General features: G+C 41.4%; 2 protein-coding genes across 3 annotated transcripts in view; one reads left to right on the top strand and one right to left on the bottom strand.

Annotated features, from left to right (window-relative positions):
* The window catches only part of SEC62 (SEC62 homolog, preprotein translocation factor), a 124,120-nt gene that overhangs the window by 25,443 nt on the left and 80,241 nt on the right, over window positions 1-18,436 (top strand). The window lies entirely within an intron of this gene.
* LRRC31 (leucine rich repeat containing 31) lies at window positions 1,193-14,902 on the bottom strand. Of its 2 annotated transcripts, XM_024102588.3 has the most exons (10): window positions 14,744-14,902; window positions 13,497-13,754; window positions 12,066-12,215; window positions 11,504-11,671; window positions 10,448-10,615; window positions 8,984-9,151; window positions 7,385-7,552; window positions 5,697-5,864; window positions 2,942-3,109; window positions 1,193-1,635 (listed from the first exon to the last, which is right to left on the bottom strand). In XM_024102588.3, the coding sequence occupies exons 1-10, from the start codon at window positions 14,754-14,756 to the stop codon at window positions 1,316-1,318; spliced, it is 1,749 nt and encodes a 582-aa protein (XP_023958356.2). In that variant the 5' UTR covers window positions 14,757-14,902; the 3' UTR covers window positions 1,193-1,315. The 2 variants fall into 2 exon arrangements, with proteins under 2 accessions (XP_023958356.2, XP_065413870.1); XM_065557798.1 differs by lacking the exon at window positions 14,744-14,902 and having other exon boundaries at window positions 13,497-13,800.

Here is an 18,436-nt window from a genome sequence, read left to right as displayed (position 1 = left end):
TCTACTCACCACAGGATGGCACCTCCTGCTGGCAGTTAGCTCCAGCTGGTTCAGCAACCCCTTTCTTCTCTTCCCACATGCCACTCTCCTTCCACTCCACAGACTTACAACACAGCTGCTTTGTGATTCAGCCCTCCAGCTAGATCACACTGTAGTTTCCCCTTCTAGGGGAGTCTCTTAAGGTCTCTCTTCCACCAGCAGCATCAGGCAGGCCGCAAACCTGCTGTCTTGACTAGCATACTACCACAGTAACTCAGGCAGTCTTCCCATTCACTGCTCCTAGCAGTACCACTCTGCAGTAGATGGTAGGGGAACCCAGGCCCACGCTCTACTCTAGGTTCCAGTTCAGGGTCCTGTAACAAGCCATTAAGGTCTGTGTTTACACCCACCTTATTGCTCTCCTCTCTGGACCCCTTCCTACCATGCTTCTTCTCCCTTACCCCAGGGAGAAGATCTTCAAACTCATCTCTGTTGCTAGCTTCCTGGCTTTATAGAGGCCCTGCCTCTTCCCTCACAGTTGAGCTTCTTCCTAAATAGTGCCCTCCAAGCAACCTAAACCTCCCCCATTTGGAGCTTAATTGATGGATTGGGCCCACCTGTCCTAATTCAACTCTCTCAGGGCTGGTGAGAGGAGCACACTGCATCATAGAGTCCCATTGCTTTCAAGGAGCAGTGGATCAGACCCTTAATGCTAATGGCTAGACTCCATGGCTGTACCTACTGAGAGAGGCAACACAGAGTAATCTGCGTAGAGGGCAATAAAGGTTGTTGCAGGGGCTGAAGCAGACCATCACATTAGCAGGAAGAGCCCCAAGGGATCCTGTAATTTGTTGCAGTCGTACCCAGAATGCCTATGGCTTGCTCTGCAGCCCAGGATTGCCATGGTCCTTTTATGCCCCGCATATGTTATTGGCATAGCATACAGGGGCCAGAATTGTGTGCAGTCCTGAATTATGAATAAGTGTTCCAACGTGCTCCAACCTTTCTATCAGCAAATATGCTTAAGGGCATTACCACAGATGAGGCAGAAGAGGCTCATATTTAGGTCCAAATGTAGCTTATTAAAAACAGTTAGATATGTATATAAGAAAGATAGACCTTCCTTACATACCCAGACATTTGGAGTTTATGTGATCAAATGGCGTTATCTGTGTATTTCACATGTTAAATAACGTTGTGTAGTTGGGAACTATTTCAAGAGACATGATGAAAACAGATTTACTAGTAAAAAATAGGCTATTTTCTGAGTCAGAATCACACAATACATAATGCATGTGCTACTTGGAAAGGTCTTTTCAGAAACCCAGGCCGTGCATCAATAGTCAAAGTGAACATTCCTTTTGGCGTCCTGATTAAAGCTTTCCAGTTGTCTCTGCTGTAATTCCGGAAGGGCCCACCTTTGCATCCCTATCTCTCTGAATGCAGGCAGCTTTGACAAATCTGTTAACAACTTGCTGAACCACATTCCACAGTCACGACAAGATGACGGCCGAAGACTGACGTCCAACTCTGAAAGTTCTTTGAGTGCAGTTAAGTCTTTAAAGAAAGTGGCCCATCCTTCATCAGAAACACTGTCATTATAACTCAGGTCTAGCTTCTGTAATTTGGCTAGATGACCAGCTTGGACCTCTAATGCTGAAAGAAATGGATATTGGAATACATATTGAATATATACTTACAAATATTGTTTAAAAAAGTGTATGACTAAGAATAGTGCTCTTTTAGTACCATATTATTTAAGGTCCTTTAGCAATAAAACATGGCAATGATTGGTTACTAAGTGATATGAAACGTTGCTCAAACTAATCAGAGATACTTGCTATTGGTCTCACAAAGCCTATTTTATCGCAAAAGACGTTGTGTAGTTTACAACATGCAATTCAAAGGGAACTAAAGGGATTACAAAGGTGTTAGGTTAAAAGTGTGTGGCAACCTCATGATGGATCAGTCAGATGGAGTTTAATGTCAAGCATAGGATGAAACGGCAGGAAGATTTTACAGTGAGATTTGGAGAGAGAAAAATGTTGAAAGAGCCATGCCTAATTCTGGAAAGTTAATGGGAGCGGGGGCCAGGGTAGAGGCTGAAGTCTTGTCTACCCTAAGAAAATTAGGACCTGTAATTTACCACTGGTGCCATTTGGACAGTGGTAGCAATGGTGAAGGCTGTAGGGTCAACAGGGCTCAAGCATTTTTTACCATTGTGTGGTCTACAAGGACCCCAAAAGTTTTAAGGCAGCTGTTACTGTACTGTCAACTCCAAGCATTCAGAAGTCATGTGTCAGGCTCCCAAAAATCAACAGACTGACTTAAAAATCATGAGATTTTTAAACAAAAATTATGAGAATTTTTAATTTGATTTCTGGTGTTTGAAACGTCAGGGTTCACATTTTCCAGTGTTTCTCGCAACTAAGAGGGCTAAAAATTTACTTTTAAAAAAAGCTGCTATTCTCCTCTAATAACATGACTCCAAGAGTTGGGGCTTTCACAAAAAAAAAAAAAATCAAGAGATTTGGCACCACTGCAGTGACATGTAATGTAGTTAAAATATAATTTAGCTGGAGCTACTGAGCCCAGAAATACTGGCTGTGCAATATAAAACTTCTCAGAAGTGGCTTTAAATCTAGTGTTTGCATTGCACATTTATATTTTTCTAAGTGTTGCATTTGTGAAGTAATACAAATAGCTCAGCTAAAATGGGTCCCTGCATATTTTTCCATTATGGTCTACACTCTTTTCAGTATTTGCCCCCTCACTGTGTAAAGTACTGAGTAAATATCCCTCATCAGCAAGATGAAAATTCCCTAGTGGAAAGATACTGCCGCATTCTGCCTCCTGTCATCTGATTTATGCATAAATCTGCTCTACCCCAGGAACAAGTCTCTGAATTGTGGTCTAAATGCAGCGGCTGCTTGCCTGCGAGTAAACATCACATTATACATACCTAAAAGAGTCAGATCCTCAGCCACCAAGTTACAGCTGCTCAGTCTCAACGTTCGAATCTCCGTTGCAAGCTTTAGTGCTTCCAAAAGCAGCTTTAGGTTCCCACCAACGCATTTATTCCAAGAAAGGTCTAATATCTCCAGTTCAGGGAGGTGAAGGGCAGTCTCAGCTGAAAAGATTAACACCAGCAACCTCTGCTTACTAACAGAAATCATCGTGGCCTTAGCAGACATTTCACCATGTATTCACCTGTAAATAGGTTTTAAGTACGTTGCCTACTTATTTGTGCTTAGAACATAGCTTTATTGGATCTCAGTAAAAGTTAGAACAAATAAAATCTCACGTACTCCCTAAAGAGTTCAACATTTGATTTTTACCATATAGAATGGGTATTTAACATAGACAAGTCCTTGAGTTGTCTTTCTTAAAAGGGGTTGGGATGGTGTGACCCTATGGGCATCCCAGTGTCAGATGGCCTGGAGCTCCCTGATATGTAGCAGTGATGAGTATCAGCTGGCCTGACCAGCTCAGCGCATCCAGCTGTGTTGGAAATATGTCACTAAAATGTATTTAAACCAAGCATGTCAGGGGTAGTTGATAAACAGGTTTTTCCTGACAAAGAAAAGGGGCTGACCCCTCAAGCCAGGTGTGCCCAAGGACAGTGGCCTATTCATTTGTATCACAGGTTGCAGGAAGATCATTTGCATTGTAAAAATCACAAGTGGGAGAAGCCAGGATGGCATTTACACCAGACAGCCTGGCATCTACACCCTCAGGGGAAAGGAACTTTATTTGGGGATACACTTCAGAAGAATACATTTCAGAGTTTTACTGGACTAAAAAGAGAGTGGGAGAGAATCCCTAAATTATCCTTTATCTGAGCAGACAAAGAAACTAAGTGCTGTGAACTTTGTATTTGGATCCTGGCTAAGGACTAACCATATTGGAAGAATGACTATGATGAGAAAACTATGAACAAATGACTAGTTTGTTAAGTTGTGTTTCAGTCTAAGTAGAGTATTTTAACTTCTGTTTGTTTGTAACCATTTCTATCCTTATTCCTTCTACTTGATTGATATCACTTAAATCTATGTCCTTTTGTTAATAAATTTGTTTTGGTTTTACTATTAACCAGCTTGGCACTGTGATTGAAGGGAAGGATATGTTAACCCCAGTTAAATTAACAGGCTGCTGTGTTTTGTCTCTTGATAGGAGCAGCAAAGCTGAAAAGGTTTTCTGAGTACTATGGTGCATGAGGCTGTGCACTGCAGAGTAGGATTGCCAATTTTGGTTGTACGTTTTCCCGGACGACTCATCACACCACATAATCTTGAATTAAAGATTAATCTTTCATTCCTGGAGACTACAGGCCAATCTTGGAGGGTTGGCAACCCTACTGCAGAGACATTTTTGGGGGGAAAACTTGGGGCTGGAAAGGTTGTTGAGACCCCCTGGCAGAGTAATAGGGAAGTGAAAGCCAAGGTGTGATCAGCAAGCTTGAATGTGGGCTGTTGGTGTCAAGTCTGTGGGCATATGGGGTCATGTGTCCCCTCACAGATTCGCTGCTTGGCTTGTATTGAGCATGCTCACATGGACTGAGCATGCTCAGGAACACTGCTGAAGCCGACTGCCCTCACTCTGGCCCTCCCCACCCTCACTATCAGCAAGCACAGGTCATTTCTGTCTGTGGGCTGCACAGCCGCAGACATTTAGGCACCCAGAGCTGCAAGGCAGGTGTTAACTGAACCCCTTACTGGTCTGGGTGAAACACCCAGATGGGTGTTTTGTTTTACATTAGCAATATTGGCCCGATCCAGCCCCACTGAAGTCAATTTAATGTAAAAAGAGCAATTTTGACCATTTTATGACAATTTAAAGGGAGCAGTTCTTGATGCAAACCCATTTATTAAAGGAAAGATTCATTACATTTTCTGACAATGCTGACTTCAAGGTATCAAGAAATCACTATTCAATAATAATATTTTACGCTTCTTTAGCGCATTGCCTGCAGAGACCTCAAACCAGTGCTAGCCTGATCCTGCTTCCTCTGAAGTCAGTGGAAATTTTGCTATTGACTTCAGTGGAGCAAGCAGTAATAAACAACAGGTTCTCTTTTCTGTATGCAACATTTACTCTAATCCCTTTTATAAGCTCTTGATTTGCACACACGCTGCTTACTTGGAGGCCAGAAAGTTTCTGTTGGTAACTAGAGATGAAAAAACTTTACTTAAACATATGCTCACGACTATAGGTCTCTATTATGGGCATGTGTCAAGATCTCTTTGCACTCAGGAGTGGTAAATATTAAGACATCAGTATTAAATGGATAATTATTACAAGGTCTGCCCACTAATGATTAAAATTCCAGGGTAGTATGAGATCATATACTGTAGCTTTCTTTTCTAAAATTAGTAAATACATTGTAGTTCTTTGGAAGATGAAGGATTAATAGGACTACATTAAAATTGGGCATAATGTGGTCAGAAGCTGTTACAATACACCTAAGTCCTGACCTATAGTTCTCCTGGTATTCCACTTTCAGACTTCCTTTTGAGGACAGACCAAATTATGTGATGGTTTTGTGATGTGGGCAGTCAGAGCCAAGGGTGAGACTGAAAGATACATTTTTACTCATGACCAAAGCCAGAATTCAACCACAGATCTGCTGAGTCCCATCAAAGGACAATGCAAAACTACTGCATTCTCTCATCTTGCTGCATACAGAGAATATATAATAGTTTAAAAATCATTCCTACCTAGTGATGCAAAAGAATCTTCCCCTAAAGAGCAACTGCTGACGATCACAGATTTCAACTTTGGTAAAAATCTGAGCCTGCTAAAAAGGTAGTTGGAAGACACTCCAATGTTTTTATTGGATGATAAATTCAGCTCCTGAAGACTCGAGAGTAAAGGTATCACCTGTGCTTTAAAAATACACAATATTTATTAGTCACTGTGATCCTAAATTACTATATAGCTGTAGTTTTATTTGCTACAATTTCTTTTATTTATAACTCAACTAAAAACATATTGCCAGATTCTGACACCCTTGCTCATGCTGAGTAATACTTTACTCCATAAATAGTCCCATTGTTTTCAATAGGACTACTCAAGGAGTAGGTACTATTTAGCGTTGAGTAAGGGTGTCAGAGTCTGGCCTCCAATAGATAGAGTAGCTGAGATTTTCAAAGCCAACTAGGGGGTTTAAACATACAACTCCTATTAAAATTAATGGGGGAATCTATGTCCAAATCTCACAGCCTTTGCTAACCTCAAGTAGAATATGTTCATATAATATATACCAGTAGATAGTTATCAAAGTCCTATTACATGTGCATCAAATGGAAAATAAATCACTAGAACTAAAATTATTACTTAAATGATTAAGTTAACTCTTCTCCTTACTAGTATTACTTCATCAGTAGCTTTTCACATTATCTTCCCCATCAGGAAGACCAAGCTTGTACACTTCAAGTCATGGGATTTTTTTACTCTAAAGGTTAAAATCCATGTCAAAATACAATGGTAACAGAAAACAGAAACCAAACCATCTCCTTGGTGGGAGGTGAACTGTATATTTCCTGTAACATGAAGTGAAAATAGTGCTCTTGAGAGGGGTTTGTACAACGAGCCCTGGAGAATGAAGTCTTCAGTTTCTTCAAAGAACAGCAATACAAGCTTCCCTCACACCACCCTGCCACTGTACTTCTGCCTTGATATGGAGTTACCACTACGGGCCAAAGGGGAGTTCAATTTTCATGTGCATTCATCTCTTGGAGACATGCCAATTTACACCAGCTGAGGATCTGGCCCTTGGTTTCTCCAGTGTGATCAATTAACAAAACAAGATTGCCTAGTTGGTGCTAGTCAGGGCCGGCTCCAGGCACCAGCGCAGGAAGCAGGTGCTTGGGGCAGCTAATGAAAAGGGGCGGCACGTCCAGGTCTTCAGCGGTAATTCGGCGGCGGGTCCCTCTCGGAGCGAAGGACCCGCCACTGAATTGCTGCCGAAGAATGTAGACACCGCTAGGTCAACAGAAGAATTCTTCCGTTAACCTCTTGTGGGGGGTGGATTACCTCTGCCAATGGGAGAATCCCTCCTGTCAGCATAGGTAGTGTCTGCTCTGATGTGCTACAATGCCTCAGCTGCAGTGGTGCCGCTGTAGTGTTTAAGTGTAGGCAAGTCCTAAGGTGCTGAATAAGGGAAATTGCAGGTTCTTAGCACCTCTCAGGATCAGCCCCCATGTAACTAACCCATGAGTCCCAGTCCTGTACCTTAACCAAAAGGCTAGTTGTTCTCCACAATCACTGCACTACCAAATCTGTGTGGATAAACTAGTGCTGACTATTAAAATCTGAGGGAGGTGAGGTCCATTTTCTGCCTGTGAGAAGTTTTCAAAGTTAAAAACATTTATATTCTTAATGAATTTTCTAACAATGTTCTTACTGAGAACCACCATGTCCTCTTCTGTTACACAGCACTGGTGGAGATCCAGGACTTCTAGGTCTTTAAAACTGGCCAAATGAGCTGCTGAGTCCTTAAACCCTCCACCAATTTCTTTATTGCACGATAGGTCTAATTTGTTTAGCTCTGGTAAGTACTGGAAAGCCCTGTCTAAAATGAAAAAGGCAGAATTCATGGTCACTGAATATTCATAACGCAGACTGTGGACTTAACATTTGTTTACTCTAGTGTTAATATTTGTGAAAGGTGTTGGAATGACAGCTCTGGAGAATGAGGTTTTCTGTGTAGTTACAACAGAAGTAAGTCAACATTGCAAAGTTCTTCCCACCAATGTCACTCAACCTTACTCTAAAAGAACCACCCAAAAGTGAGAGAGCAGCTCACCCTTCATACCCATTAATACTACAGTCTATTTACTGAGAATACTGTCAAGGGTGCCAAATAGCACCAATTGTGATACTGAGTTTTGTGTGGTGAATAATTAGTCCACTAGGAACTAGACAAAGATAATCTGGACAGACTTCAGGTGACGACTTTTTGGTTATGTCTATACTGCAATGTAAGCTCATGCTTGAGCCTGGGCATCTACATTATACTACAATTGTGCTAACCCAGGGCTTGGACCCAGGGACCCAGAACCCTGCAGGGCTGGAGGGTCCAAGCTCAAGTCAAGCTGGGGCCCAGGATACGAGCCCTATTGCTTTACAGTGTAGTCAAAGCCCTACTTGACTCAGATCCCGGGAGTTATCCAGAAGTAACCCACAATTCCATGGGACAACTTACTTAGTTCTCTCTATCTCAACAATTTGCAATCCACTCTATTGAAAATGGAAGCCCCTCAAACCACCTCTCCTCCCTTCCCCCAGCTGCCTCTCCAGCAAATGGCAGCAGCTCAGGTCAGTGTTAACCCATTCTGTTCTGATCACCAATCTGCAAGCATACTATCAGAGAGGCTCCTGGGTTTGCAAAGGAAAGCGAACTGGTCAAGCCTTTTACAAAGCGAGCTACTTCCTGGTAATGTGCAGGCCAGGCAATAAAGTTTCCTCACAGTGCACTACATTCCTAGGGCTAGAGCAGCCACATTACAGGAGATGGGGAGGGCGAAGCTCTAGGGGCTCTGGGATATGATTATTTTGGCTTGGGTCTGCGCACTGCAGTGTGGATGCCAGAGCCCTAGGTTTGAGCCTTCAGGTTTTTTGTTTGGGTCACAAAAGTCTTATCCTAGGGTTAAAATACAGTGTAGATGCTCAAGCCTAGGGTTCCCTAACATGGGTCAGCTGACTCAAGTTCCACTAACCCTGGGCTTACATTGCAATGTAGACATACCCTGTGTTACTAGCCCCTTAAGATGACTTTGAAACAAGAAACTAGTGCTGAAAGTCTCTGTTTCCTTTACTAAACAACTTAGTCCCCAAACAAAAGAGAATATTTGTCTATCAATATTTTGATATTCTTATGATTCTTACGATTTCTATCACACAAAATACTTATGTCATTGCCTTTAGCATAGACATTTTCTTAGATGGGTTTTAGATTTAGATTTGGGATTCCAAATCTAAACCACACTAAATCTAGACTAACCTAAATACTGGAGGCCATCTTGCTTTAATCCACACATGTGCAAATTTAATTCTTTCAAAACTGGCACATTTTTCAATTCCTGAGCAATACTCTTCAGACTGCAGCCAATGTTTCTGTTAATAGAAATATCTAATACTTCAAGGTCATGGATGACATTTAGAACCTGAGCTGAAAAAAAAAAGGAAAACAGAATTGATTAGTTACCAGATTTACTGGAAGGATATTGCAGAAAACACCATTATAAGCAGGAATGAGCCAACTTGTTTTGTCTACATTCAAACACATTCTAACAACATGGGTTCAAAAGTTTGATTTAGATTAATTGGGTTCATGGTCTGCTTAAGAAATGCAGTGAAAAAAGGAGTTAGGAGGCACCAGAGAAATAAAATCAGTGAAACAGTAGGATGAGAAAATGGAAAAAATACAAAGAACTGTACAACGAGGAACAGTGAGGGGAAGAGAGAACATTCTAATGCAAAAGGATGAACTATATGTTCAGACATCCACTGGAGCTATTCTAGCTTTGGGGAGTGGGAAGAAGGTTTAATCTTGTATCTTTAGTTCATAGCACAAAAATTTCCCTTTAGACAGAAAACCTTTTTCAAAATACAGAATCACTTCAAAAGAACACAGTATTAAGTTATGAGGTGGGTGTAGAGGGAAAAAAGAAGTGTCATAAACTCAACTAGTTTTGCAAACCCCATGAATCCCCCACCAAAAAACCCACAAGGTTCAGGAAATCTTGAACACTGCAAGGATCATAAATGCCAAACTATGGCATCTTTCCATTGACTTCCATGGCTTTGGATCAGGCCCTACAAGTGAATAAATAACATATTTCTAGTACCTTCCGTCCACACTAGCACACTTCTTGGTGAAACAGGTATTCTTACCCCATTTGGGGATGGTAAAAACCATGGCACAGATAGACTTAAATTTGGGCCCTATTCATGTAATGAGCTTCACAGTGTTGGGGCTTGGGTTCCCAAATTTAGTCACATAAATATAAATGGCCTGATTTTCAGAGAGGCTTAGCGCTTGAAGCTCTCACTTAAGTCTCTGTTTGAAGAGTCTCCAGACCTCTGAAAATCAGGCCATTTTTATTCACATGCTTAAATACACATTTAATTGTCTAACTGTAGACTCTCAGCTTTGAAAATTTTGGCTTAAGTGACTTGCCCACGGTCACACAGGAAATCACTGGCAGCATTGAGATTCAAACCCAAATATCTTTCCTCCCAACCCCATGCTATAACCACAAAATCATCCTACCTCATACGGTTAGAAAAAAGGGCTTCTTTGGAAACCAATACAGATACTGTTATAGTGGCCAGCCAGAAATTTAATAACTTTCAATCAATACTAAGCTTAATATTGATTCTTGTAAAATGCCAAAATTGAAACCAAAACAGTTGCAGTTCTGAGGAACCAGTATTTCAACATAGGTATGTGAAATACACTTACCTAGAGATTCTCCATCTTTTGCTGTTAGACTGCAATCTGTAAATTTTAGGATTTTGATCTTGCAGCCTACCTGGAATCTTTTGGTCAAGAGGGATAGTTTTCCACCTATGTTATTATTCCAGGATAAATCCAGTTCTTCAAGGTGAGGAATAGTTTCAAGTGCCTCTCCTGTTACAAAGCACCCAGAAATCTAAGACGAATCATTCTAGATACTATTTTAAGTACAGGATAAAAATACAGTTTGACACAATATGAAAGGATATCACTAGTCATTTCATTCTCATTTTAATTATGCAGTTTTGTTGGGTTTTCTTCTTTGAAAAAGAAAGTGCAAGTCAGGAGATGATTTGCTGTTGCATAAATACACATAGCTTGTAACACACACACAATCCTCCTACTCTCCACCCCTGTCACTTAGGCCTTATCTACACTGCCACAGGGTTTCATACAAATACCATCTCTAAAATGGAACTTCACCCTTTGTTGGGTGGCCAGTAGCAGCCAATTACAGCAAAACAGTGAGAGGAAGGCAAATCTTGGCTAAATTTCTTACAAAAAATGCAGAGTGATCTTGAATGCTTACACTGAAGAGACAGCCCGTCTGTTTTTAAGGTCTCTTCCAAAAGATAGCAGTACAACAATCATCTGCACAGAGCTCCCTATATCTGCTGCTGAAGGAAAAAGGCCTAAACTGATCGTGCTGTGATTTGATCTTCCAATTCTGAGCAGTCTACCAGCAGGCATTTCAAGCCCGTTGCTTCAAATGTTAAGCCAGTTTGAGTAATTTTGTTGCACTTGCACAAATAGGCCCTGATTCTTCAACCATTCTGCATGTGAGTGACTTTTTGCCCATGAATAGCCCCATTGAACTCAATGGGACTAATCTTATGTATGTTACTCACAAGTATAAGTGTTTTACACTTCTTTATAGCTGAGAGTTTACAGACACAGACTGAGATTTTGGCTGCTGTGGTGATGGAAGTACAGATTTAATAGCTCACAATAGACCCTTGGTAATGAGCGGTTTGGAAAGTAAATGTAACTGCCATACTGTACCTAAAGAAGTAACATCCTCAGCTGTCAACTTGCAGTTGTTTAGTTGGAGGATTTTTAACTTGCTCACATGATGGAGCCGAAAAGCAAGGGATTTCAGAGCCCCTCCCACAAAATCATTCCAGGAAAGATTGAGCTCCTCCAGCTCTGGTAGAAAAGGTAACACAGCAACTAGAGGTAAAACAAACAACAGCAAAAATAACCGACTTAATTTGTGAATGTGTGTGTGTCAACGTGCCTTACTATAGAGGTGCTTTTCTAAACTAATATGGTAACATGATACGGAGTGATTTGTCTTCGGAATAAACTGTGCCTCAGTTTCCCTATCTGTAGAATGGGTATAAGGCTATCTACCTGATTCACAGCATTGCTGTGTGGCTTAAATTGTTACTTAATGTTTGCAAAATGCTTTGGGATCTTCAGATGAAAATGCTGAATAAGAAGAAAGTATCATTATCAGAAGGAGAGGGGAAAGGAGTGGGGTTGGACTATTTCATTGGCAAATGAGAATAGAAAACTCTGTTCCAGAAGCTTTCAGTAGGTAGGTGGGAAAACTTGTGCTTACCCAGCTCCATTAAATCTGTTGCATCTAATGCACAATTATTTAGGTCCATATTCTTGCTGTTGGGCTTCTTACCCAGTTTCTGCATGAACTGCTTAACGCTCCACATACCAGATGTTGTGCTTGTTTTGGAAATGAGATGTGGAGGTTTGTCTGCATAACCAAAAAGACGGGATTGTGGTTACCTCTAACAGTAATCTTATTGATGAGATTTTGTCTTGTCTAACTACAACTGTCATCTTAAGACCTAATGAAACATACTGACCCTGTCAGAATTTGTGGAATGGCTACATTCCCATTTTAGAGATTACTGGTGGAACCTCTGGACCATGTCAATTGTCCATTGTTACCCTGAGTAATGGGAACAGGTTCACCATGCCCTGGTTGATAGTACCTGATGCCCTGATGTTGATGGTACCTTATGGTACCTGATTCTGTTAATGTCAAAAGTCTCTAGTGAAGTTCTTGGACTGGTCTACACTAGAGACTTTTGACATTTACAGCACCAGTTCAAGCACACGAAATGATTGTAAATCACTAAGCGGATGTATTCTGTGTATCATTACCCCTGCACTAGTCCCGCACAAGTATTATAACCACCTCAGTTCAGCCTGACTATTACAGTGCTGGAATAGATTGGAAGCACAGGCAACGGAGCTTCACCAGTTCAATTAGTCCTTGCACAGCAACCCCTCTTTCATCTTATTTATTCATTCCAATTTGTACATAAAGTAACAGTGCACCTATCCTGGCCTTTAGGAACGCTTAGCAAATATGTAAAAATATTCCTCCAGCAATGTTACCTAATACCCCTGGCCAAAAATGAACAGCCAAAAGCTTAATACAAAAGACAGTAACCCCTTCTTTCTACATTTTGCATCTCCACCCCATCCCCACCCCTTTTGTAAACCTCACCTTCCACCAGCCTTTCAATGACAGCTTTATTTCTTCCATGGCGCAGAGGTTAATAGCAACCTCGTATACACACAAAAATTAGAAGATTGATTTCCAGCCTCACAATATCAAGTGGTGAAAAATATCTGGTTTTGTGGTTGTCTTAAAATTGCTCTAGCAGCAGGGTGCGCAGAAGCTGACCTTGAACACAAGCAAACCAAGCTACCACTTGAGGTGCTGATGTCCCACATAAACTCTGCAACTGATGAGCTGACTCTGATATTGACTTCTGGCATTAGGAATCAAGAGTGAGGTAACTCAAAAGCTTTATCCCTCCAGCCTCAGCAACATGGGTCCCAGTTCTTGCTTTGTGTCCCTCAGATTGGAAGGCACAGCATGATAGTGGCTTAATCAGGAGAAAACAACACATGACAAAATAAACTACCAACAACAAATCAGAGGATTCTGGGTAGCAGTAAAACCAAGCACTCATTCATCAATAGATTTCTAATGCACCCATCACTGTGGTATCAGCATTACCTGCTACACCGGAAGCTTGCTCCTCATTCTGATTATCTGGTCTAGAGTTATTGATTTCTGCTCCTTCACTTTCTCTTTTGCTTTCGCCATCAGATTTCCCAGCGTGTAAGCCCCTGAAGAATCTAGTGCCTGATGAGCACTGATGTTTTCCCTTTTCCACAGAGGATTTCTTCCTTTGGATTTGGTTCATAATCAACTGAAATGGGGATCTCTTCAAGATGCCCTCTTCACATCTATCCTGGGAACTCTGGTTTGCTCCTTTCAGAAGATTGACAAACATAGGTAGAACTGTTTTTGGCAACATTTATTAATTGGTTACCTACTATCCTCCCCCCACCGATAGTGGATATTATCAGGAATTTCTTAGCTACTTTCACACCATTCTCTCCATGTCAGTATCAATAGTATACGATTCAGTGGACCAGATTCTGAACTCATGGCAATTCCTGTTGCCTTCAAAGGGAGCTGAGGGTGTTTAGCACCACAGTGGAGGTGCTCAGTCTTTTGCACAAGTGGACCTAATGATCCCAAGTCTCTGCTATACTGGTGCCATTTTATGTTAGTTCGTTGGGCATAGTAGTCCTAAAAGCCAGCTTATCTCATCAATGGAGGGGGATACCTGGGTGGGTGGCTCCTATTTCACCTCCTGCCTAACAATCCACATGAAAATTATTTGCAGACATCTCAGTGCCAAGGGTTGGGGATGACATTCTGGAAAGGCTCCCACTGGCTTCAGTGGAGTTAGGATTTTACCCTCTGTATTTACACCAGCCAGAAAAGCCTTGTGATTTGCTTTTACCAGCTAATTTCAGGTACAGGGCAAGCATTACTTCTCTCAAAAGAAAAACAAAATTGTAAAGTAACAGAAGAAACACTGGGTCCTTCATATATAGTTCTTATGCTATTTTACCAGCAATGAGGCTGAAGGAAGAAATGATAAAACAAAGTCTGTTGGCAAACATTCCTTTTATATACAGCTAATTTTTATGCCACTTTGTTTTTAAATGTTTTATTTGGTTTTCATGTCTGTGCAGTGACAAGAGCTTAAGAGGTGGGAAAGGAGAACTTTTAAATACAATTTATTTATTAGTTGATTAGTCACAACTATGTTTCTCATGACCAATGTACAAAACAAATGATATAATATAAAGCAGAATTATATATACATGATGTAAAGCAATGTTGTTTACATTTGTAACTTTTCATGCACTGGGACTGTAATATTTTTAATAGACAAAGTTACGTACCTGTCTTTTCCATTTCTGGAATAAAGGATCCGTTGCACCTTTTAAAGCACTTTCATGGCTTGGAAAACAAATGTACCATGCTCTAGAAGTGAAGTTCTCTCTTCCTTAAATGTCAGATTTGTCTGGGTGTTTTCATTTTTTGTTGTTCCTGTCTGGCAGAGAGTTTCTGTCTTCACAAATTTGAAATCAACTGCTCAGTACAAACCGGTTGATCAACTGCAATTTGTTGGGCTGTTCGTTCTGCTGATTTTGAGCTGTTAGGTCTCGCAAAATATTTAGCAAACACTCTTTTTGTAACCAGGTCCACGAATAATTCATTTGACTAGTCTTGTCAGTTTTCTTTTTAGCATAAATTAATAGTAAAAAAATGAGGAAGTCATTGCATGGACTTCGGTACTGAGCTTTCTACCTCCCACAGGTTGTTGGAAGCAGCTGATTTTAGAAGGGCTGAGTCAGTTTATAGATCAAATTACAGGACTATCTGAAGAAAAAGCTCTTTGTTTCCTCCACCTCTTCACTCACCCTCAGTACACTCCAAAAGAACTGCAGGAGTGTGAGCAAAGCAGAGCATTTAAATAGTTTGCATACTTTGGTTGAAAATGTTTTGGTAAGAGGGATAATAGAGGCTAGCTCATTTTCATTCACCTCAGGTACTCGATTGTCTGGACTGTAAACTGATGCAATTCTGTCATGGGCCAAACTTGAAATCCTTGCTCAGTCATAGCTCCAATTGAAGTCAGTTTTGACTGAGTAAAGTTTGCAGGAGCTGTCCCTGTGTGTTTAGCTGTACGGCAAGATCAGTTCAGTTCCTAGTCGACAAGAGTCCACAAACCAAGACAACCACCATGACTACTACTAGCAGGGCCAGCCCTAGATCAAATGGCACCCCAGCCGAGGAGTGTCTTTGGCACCCCCACCCCTCCATTTGTTAAACTTTTGAATACCTTACAGCACCCCGAGCCCAGCACCCCAGGCGGTCATCTGACTCGCTTGCCCCTTAATCCAGCCCTGACTACTGGTAAGCAATTGTGTCTACAGTCACAGAAGAAAGGCTAAGGACTGTATGGCTCATGGAGACTGAACAACCCTCATCTACAGAGGCAATTCTTCCGGGTCAAGGAGGAGGCATAGGGATAGGGCTATATATGGAAGCTTGCTCTGCCATTTCCTGCGTTGTATCTGCTTTGTGGGTAAACAGAGTACCTTCATCTCCAGGACTGTGAGAATGCCCCCCTGAGTGAGCATTAAATCCATTCAAATAATACATTAATAAAAATGAAGGAATATGAGTTACTAAATCCATCCTCAGAGGAGTCTGTGTCCCCAACACACAGAAAGCTGCTGTGATCACAAACAGAGGCCCACTGATAATAAATCATGAACCCAGCAAAACCTACCCAAACCACCAAAGATACTGGCAAACCAGAAGGCATTTGGCAAAGAACAACAAAATTGATCAGCGGGGCTGGAGGGACTGATTTAAAAGCAATTACATAGTTTGGCTAAAAGACAGGTGGTGTGGGTGAACATGATACCAGTCTGTAAATAGCTGCATGGTTTAAACACCAAGGAGAGGGAGGAATTATCTAGGGCGATGCACAGGGGTATAGCTAGGAGTAAACAGGATGAGATTAAGACAGGAAGAACCTGGAGTGAATATCAGGAAAATCTTCTTGACAGTATTAGATTGTGAAAGAGTCTCCCAGTTGTGCTTGCGGTGGGGTGTTTACACTAGACCGGAAAAAAGAATAGAAAACATACTGCAGTGAACTCACTACACTTCTCTGGCAGGGGGATGGAGGAGTTGGCCTAATAAGTCTTTTCCATTTCCAGCTACTATAATTTTCCAAGTAGGTCTCTACTGGCCTTTACCATTCTTTAGTATTATCCCAGGCCAGGAATGGTAATGCTATCCTGACTCCCGATGCTAGTTTCTTTGCATGGGTGATGCTCATTCCGATTGGTCCCATTCTGTGAGCTACGCTTTTATCATCTCACTATGTTCCATCTCGTGTCACGTCTCCGAGCACTTCATCTCATATTTGCTGCCACTGTCAGACCATCTCCAGTCTATCTGACCCAGTGCCTTGCCTTGCTCTTTTCCTTCCTGCTTGGGAATCGAGTGGTGGGGGTTGAAATGTGGACAAGCTGTTCCCTTCTTTCCTGCAATAAAGGCTCAGGTGCTGATGGAACAGAATGCTGCACTCTCACTGCAATGCCACAGAGCCTGTTAAATTGCAGTTTGTGACAACCTGTGCTCATGGCGTTTGGGGATTTTTTTAAAGATTCATTCAAGTTCTTTAGCTTAAAGCTAACATGAATGCTTTGACACTAACACTTTATGGGGTGCACTGTCCGTTCAAAAATGCTTTTACTGCTACAGGTTTTTAAAGGATTATACAGAAAATCTAGTGCCACAGCAACAGCATCTAGAAAATGCTGTTTGGCAGTGACCTAATTTCCTCCTCCCTTAGGCTATAACGCTGGCCTTACTTGCAGGAACTATGATGGGAAAGGGGGCAGCAGAGTGATTCCAGTGCCGAGCAGGATGACTCTGGTCAGACAGCTGCGGAGTGGTGGAGTAAACACTAATATTGCTTTGGAATGGTCCAGTTTGTGCCCTGAATTAGCATGTGCTGCAGATTGCAGTGTATGGGCCCGGTCATGTCCGCCTTACCCAGCAGTGCAATGGTCGACTTTCCCTTCAATGTGCACTCTTGGGTACTTGCTCTACTGCTGCATGTTGAAAAGACTCTGTGTCTTCTTCCTCCCATAGGGCACCCACACTGGACAGGGCAGGATTGGCTAATGAAAGATCAGCTGTATCTCCCAGTTGCTATGCAGGGAGGTGGTTTGTGCTCGCACCACTGTTTGAGTGCCCCACGTAAACACGCTTGTGTGTTCTTTCCACTGTATAATAACTGGGGTGAGGATAGGAACAGAACCTGCTCTAGAACAAGCTAGTTAAAAATGCATCCTGTTCAGCAGCCACTATAGAGAGATTAATTTGGATTTTTGTACTTTGCCTCATCGTGACTCCTTAATCCAGCATATATTCCAAGGGAATAATGCCATTAAAAGATTAATGCCACAAATTGATTTGAAAAAAGGATTTGCAAACATTGAAATCCTATATTCCATGTACTTAATCACTGAGTATCATTTTGGGATTTTCTCTTCAGTTTAGTAATGCCTCTTCTAACATAAATCCACCCTCCCAATTATTTATGTCATGCACCTATTTTAAAAAATACATCTAGTTAAAATAACACAGAACATAAGTATAGTGGGCCAAATTCACCCCTACTCTTATTCCAGTCCCTTCAATGGAGTTCCACAAGGATGAATTTAGCCCAAAGTCTATAGAAAATTTAAGGGACGTATATATTTAATAACCAAGAATTTTAAAAAAGTTATTTTGAATTCAGACTATAGCATTTAATGGCCATGGAGTCCTTTTTCTAATGTGGGCAACTTCTTAAGACAGAGATCCTGTCTTGTGGCTTGCTCCTACATCCATTGAAATCAAGATAGCAAAGCTCCCATTAACTTCAGTGGTGCCAGATCAGAAATCATCACTTCGTCTTACCAAACAACATCCCAAAACTGGTCCCACACCTTATTTACAGCAATTTCAAGTCCTGGTTATATTTAAATGTTATTCTACAACACTGTTAAGGAGACTGGATGAAA

The sequence above is a fragment of the Chrysemys picta genome, chromosome 9, assembly GCF_011386835.1.
Source record: "Chrysemys picta bellii isolate R12L10 chromosome 9, ASM1138683v2, whole genome shotgun sequence".
NCBI lineage: Eukaryota > Metazoa > Chordata > Testudines > Emydidae > Chrysemys > Chrysemys picta.
The sequence above is the reverse complement of the archived record's forward strand: the minus strand, read 5'-3'. Positions and strand labels throughout refer to the sequence as shown.